At 43.2% G+C, this 5,876-nt stretch overlaps 1 protein-coding gene across 1 annotated transcript in view; it reads right to left on the bottom strand.

Annotated features, from left to right (window-relative positions):
* Positions 1 to 5,876, bottom strand: part of LOC106146854 (zinc finger protein 709-like) — a 22,012-nt gene that overhangs the window by 1,172 nt on the left and 14,964 nt on the right. The window contains exons 2-4 of the mRNA XM_013505572.1: positions 3,520 to 3,646; positions 3,112 to 3,172; positions 4 to 1,035 (exon numbers count right to left, since the gene is read on the bottom strand). Of these exons, the coding sequence (XP_013361026.1) occupies positions 4 to 1,035; positions 3,112 to 3,172; positions 3,520 to 3,646 (1,220 nt within the window). The remainder of the gene's footprint in view (positions 1 to 3; positions 1,036 to 3,111; positions 3,173 to 3,519; positions 3,647 to 5,876) is intronic.

The raw sequence follows: 5,876 nt of genomic DNA, 5'->3' as shown, positions 1-5,876 counted from the left end.
TAGGGTTTTTCTCCAGTGTGAATTCTTTCATGAATTCGACAACTACTACTTTTGCTGAAGGCTTTCCCACAATGCTTACATACATAGGGTTTTTCCCCAGTGTGACTTCTTTCATGTATTCGACAACTATCTTGAGTGCTGAAGGCTTTCCCACAATGCTCACACACATAAGGTCTCTCTCCAGTGTGAACTCTTTCATGAATTTGATAACTACCGCTTTTGCTGAAGGCTTTCCCACACTGCTTACATACATAGGGTTTCTCCCCAGTGTGAGTCCATTCATGCATTCGCCAATTATCTTTTCTGCTGAAAGCTCTCCCACACTGCTTGCATACATACGGTTTCACCCCACTGTGAGTCCGTTCATGCATTCGCAAATTATCTTTTCTCGTGAAAGCTTTCCCACATTGCTTACATACATAGGGTTTCTCTCCCATGTGAGTTCTTTCATGATTACTCAATAAATTGTTAGGAAAGAATTTTCCATTGTGTTTACTAACACAGGTTTTTTCCCCAGAGGGAGATTTTTCATGCATCTGAATATCATGGTGAGAATTAAAACCTTTTCCCCACGGTGCACAGATATTCATATTCAGTTCACTGTGACTTCTTTCCCTGACTTGACTATCGCTGGGTGTAATGAATGAGACGACATCTGGCTTCTCTTCAACGGTACTTTCCTCAGTGCAATCAGAGGAGGATTTCACACATGGCGCGTATTCTTGGAGTTTCTCCCCAGGACCTATCTTAGCGTATTTCTGAAAGGCCTGGAGTTCTGTGCAGGCTTTGCCATGTTTGTCATGCGCAGACAGCTTCTCTCGAAACCCCTGCTGCTCATGTGGTTTGAGTGCAGAGTTCGCCATGACGCGCCCATCTGCTGATGAAGGACGAACCAGGGGCCTTCTAGAGGAAAGGCTGTCACCGGGTTTTACACCAGCAACTATCCTGTGCACATTTATATCTGGAGTCTGAGAAACCATTCCTTCATATTCATACCACAATTTATATTCACAGGATTGCTCCACCTCTTCACTTCTGTAAAAGGGAAGAGCACCGAAACAACCAGTCACATTTAATGGTTCACCATGAACTACTCACGACGAGATCTGGTTTGGTGCCCCCTAAACATATTTAATCGTTCACTTACTGCATACTCTGCATGACGACTTGGACACAGCCTTTAGCGGCACACAATACTTACTGTCGTCCTGAGGATTTGGAATACACCTTGTTGAGACACGTTTCATGTACTGATGATTTTGGTCACATTTTACCCCATGGCTCCATCCCCTCCCCTTCCACTGAGCCTCTTCACCCACTCCAAAATGTCTGCCTGTCTCTTCCTCCATCTCTGCTCTATTTACTCCTTCATTCATGTGGGATTCTCATACAAAATGTAACTGGTGACATCGAAATCTCTGTCCGACTTACTTAACTGAACATTACGGGCTCCAGGTCCATGCATACTTTGGCAAATGCCCTCACTTCATTCTTCTGTGGCTGATACCATTCCTTCATGTGTACACACCACAGGTTTTTCAGTGCTGGAAACTGAACGCAAGACTTTCGCACTGAGCTACATCCATGTGCTTTTTTATTTTTAATTTTAATGCAGAGTCTCATCAAGAATTAATTTGCCCAGGCTAAACATGAATGTATGATATTCTTGTTACAGGTTCTTGAAGTACTAGGATTTCAGGCATGCCATTTTGTGTCCAGGCTATCCCGTATTTCCTTAATCAACTCATCTGTGAGTGGACATTTAGGCTTTTTCCAAGCTTAGCTTTTCTACATTGTTCTGCTACAAATGGGTATTTAATCATCACTGTAATTGAACCAGTTCAACATTGTGGGGAATATAAACAGTATAAATAGACTTGGACACAGTCAGGCATGTTGGTGCATGCCTGTCACCCAGGCACTGGGAAGGCTGAGACAGGATGATCACTGTGAGACTAAGGCTAGCCTGGAGTACACAGTGATACCGTCTGGAAAAAAAAAAAAAAAAACACAAAAAAAGTATAGATGGATACAACAGAATGGGTTTTCCCTTTTCTGTGAAATCTCTACTTCCATAGATAGAGATTAAATAAGTCGGACAGAAATTTCAATATCACCAGTTATATTTTGCATGGGAATCCCACAACATGAATGAAGGAGTAACCAGAGGAGAGATGGAGGAAAAGAGACAGGCAGACATTTTGGAGTGGGTGAAGAGGCTCAGTGGAAGGGGAGGAGATGGAGCCATGGGGTAAAATGTGACCAAAATCATCAGTACATGAAACGTGTCTCAACAAGATGTATTCCAAATCCTCAAAACCACAGTAAGTATTGTGTACTGCTAAGACATATCTATTTCCATAGATATTATAGCACACTAACAGTCCCACCAATAAGAAGGGGATGCACCTCCTAATATTTTGGAACAGGAATGGACTGTGGGATTTGGAGGACTGCTTGAAAACAAATGTGATCAAAACCGTGGTACTGATTTGGATTTTGAATACATCTCCAACATGATTTTCCAACAGTGTGTGTATCACATTGAACTACATGTGCCATACATAATTTGTTTGATATGAAAGTGATCTTTTAAAACCTTTTGCATATATAATTAGAAGCTAGCTCTCAGTGTATACACACAATTTCTTTTATATCCTCCTGTCCTCAGCGCCTGAATACAATTTAATTCAACATGTCTATAAATGTGAGAATGGAGCATAATTTGTACTACTTTTTCACGTTTCAGACAAGGGATCACTCTGTGGTTGAGGCTGGCTTTGAACTTACCGTGTGGCCCAGTTTGGCCTGGAACTTGTGGCGAGTTTCCTGCCTCGGACTCTTGCGCGCTGTGATTAAAGGCAGGCACCAGCTCATCCAGCTGTTTCTTCTTCTACGTTACCTCAGTGATGTCAGCTTTGGCACAATGTGAGTACCGCCTACTGTGAAATACTGCAGTATTTCCAATACTCAACTGTCAGATCACAGACAGGCAATGTGTCTATGTCCACTGAGAAATTTTATGAGACCGAACAAGTTCGAACATGGTCTCATTTGTGTAATCTGCTTGGGTTTCATATTCTGACACTGGAGGAGATTTCTTCCAATTACCTTAGACATTTCCCGCAACTTCGGCACTCCTCTTCAATCCGCTGGTCATCTGGGTTCCTTCCTACAGTGTAGAAACAGAGATATAGTGACGACTTACTACATTATACGGAAGTCAGTAGATTCCAGTTCGATTCACGGTAAAATGGGACCATGCCTGGAAGATGCATCATAAAGTTTCCTACCATTACGGAAAGTGCGCTGACGAGCACCAGCCAATGCTCTCCGGGTGCATAAATGAGAAAACGGGGGCTGGGGATTTAGCTCAGCGGCAAAGCGCCTGCCTGGCAAGCGCAAGGTCGTGAGTTCGGTTCCCGGTACCGGAGAAAAAAAAAAAAAAAAAAAAAAAAAAAAAAAAAAAAAAAAAAAAAAAAAAAAAAAAAAAAAAACAGAAAACGGCGTCGTACTTACTGACGGCAGCCAGGTTCCTAAAGGTTTCCCACATCACATCTCTGTAGAGCTCCTTCTGGGATGGATCCAGCAAAGCCCACTCCTCCCTGCAGAAGTTCACAGCCACATCCTGGAAGGTCACGGCCTCCTACATCACCAGACAGGTATTTCCAGGAAGAAGAGTGAGATTCGTGACACAAACATCTCAACTGCACTCATGAAAAGCTCATGTGAGGCTGCGTTTTCCAAGTATTTACTTCATGTCTTCGTCATCAAACACTTAAATCTCCATCCTTATGCACTCATCTCACAGGAAGTTTGAGTCTACACTGGAATTCGGTGCTCAGAGCAACAGTGGAGTGGGAGCTGCTTCTCCTGCTGCTGACACCCAGGTTTACTTTACAAACTCACTAAATCATGGGTCACGGAAGGAGCCTTCAAAACAGAAGCAAGTGATAAAAAGAAAGCAGGTAAATATCTCGAGAATCACTCTAAGGATCAAAGGAAATATTTTTTTTCCTCAACTTGTGCTTTAGGGAAGTGATTCCTTCCTTCTCTGATTCTATTTACACAGCATTTCAAACATTAGGCTGGTTCAGAGACAAAGCCTTAATTAAATACTAAGCAAAAGGTATGCATAACAGTTTGGAAAGCTAATGAAAACAAATCGCTTTCTCTTGGAGAATGTCTAAGAACTGTGTATTAGATTAAGGAAATCGTATTGTTCTACAGCTTTGTAACCTGCAATGCGCACAGGGAGAGAGATGGGCAGATGGATAGGATGAAAATATATATGAAACGTACTGATCACCAATACTGTGCAATCTTAACAGGTACTAATGACAGGAAGAAAACTTTTTTTTCAACCAGATAAACCTGAAAATATGTCCGCTTCTTTAAAGTACAGAGTTTCAAAATCCGCTCTTCAGGGCTCTGCTGTATTCTAGAGAGAATGAGAAACAGACTACAGAGAAGGAAGACAGTCTTCACGGGGCTCGCATCTAAATAGAGCATGTCTCGGTTACTCATTTCTCACTGCTGAGACAAAACCCCCAACACCCGACATTAGGGGAGGAAAGGGTTAGTTTGGCTCATATTTGCAGAGACTTCAGTAACGATGCCTCCAAGGTGGGGCTGCACGGCACAGGGACAAGGACACACAGCCCACAGCAGGCAGAAGGCCGCAAACGCAGTAAGTGGCAAAAGCCAACCTCTTTCTGCCCCTTGTATTTTAGTAGCACTCACACCCTTAATTCACGCGTAACACCATGAATCAAGTCACAGGATGAGATCGGACATCTTTCCATGTCCGAAAAGCCCCACCTATGTGCACACGCACGCCCGCAACCCCAGCACTCAGGACACTGAGGCAGGGGACTGCTGCACAGTCTATACCGGCCTGGGCTACAAAGGGAGCTCAAGGCCAGCTGGAAGTGCACAGCAAGACCCTGTCTCAAAAAGACAAAGAAAAAAAAAGCGTATTAATTCATGACAGCACTCTTAAGTCACAAAGGGCCACAAATGAGAACCTGTTTAGTATACAAGGCGGCGATAAACAGGTATTTTAGTCTTCATGTGCCTTGTACCGTCATTAAATTAACTCTTGAAAAGGGAAAGATAAACTCAAGCATTTGGAGAATTCACAGAGAAATATCTTTGAAAGTGAAAAAAAAGTGTTTTGCCGGGGGAAAAAATCATGAGGCTATCAGAATCATTGAGAGACATGGAAATCTACATAAATCCTGGGAGGTCACAGTTAAGAAATGAAAAAATATATATACAGTGTATGCAAAAAGAATTTGTGTACCAAGTAAAAAACGCACACGTAAGAATTAGAGTAAAACACGTAAACCACAGGAGAAAATACCAAATATAAACAAGATCCACGACCGTGTCTGAGGAAACCGGAAAAGAACTGGAATAATGGAAACACACAAACAGTAGGAAGATTTGTAACAAAGTGAAGGAGCCCATGACGCACTCCACAAGCACAGCCTCTACTCTGGTGTGTTCCACAGTCTACACACCAGCGACTCCAGCAAATACAAGTGCTGTTTCCAGAGACAAGTGTCATTATGTGACATGTACAAAGAAGTAAATTTGCACAAACTGCAACCATCCGGCCAGTAGCATTGAGAAGAAACCCATGATCCAGTCTCCCCAAAGCCCCACCTGAGTGCATGACGCTTGGGAGAATATCTACATTGACACCATAACACTATCCCAGGACGGAGCCCCAGGATAGTCACAGTGACACGGGCAACGGCACACAACGTAACACGGGGCAGGAAAAGGCGCACACAGTGGGCTGACCCCGTACCCAGGAAGAAGGGCTGAGTGGGGCAAGTCTGAGGCACATGTGATTAGCTGGGTCACTC

This window comes from Chinchilla lanigera, unplaced genomic scaffold (assembly GCF_000276665.1).
Source record: "Chinchilla lanigera isolate Chin_1 unplaced genomic scaffold, ChiLan1.0 scaffold00098, whole genome shotgun sequence".
NCBI lineage: Eukaryota > Metazoa > Chordata > Mammalia > Rodentia > Chinchillidae > Chinchilla > Chinchilla lanigera.
Note: the sequence above shows the minus strand (reverse complement) of the source record. Positions and strands in the feature narration are given on the sequence as shown.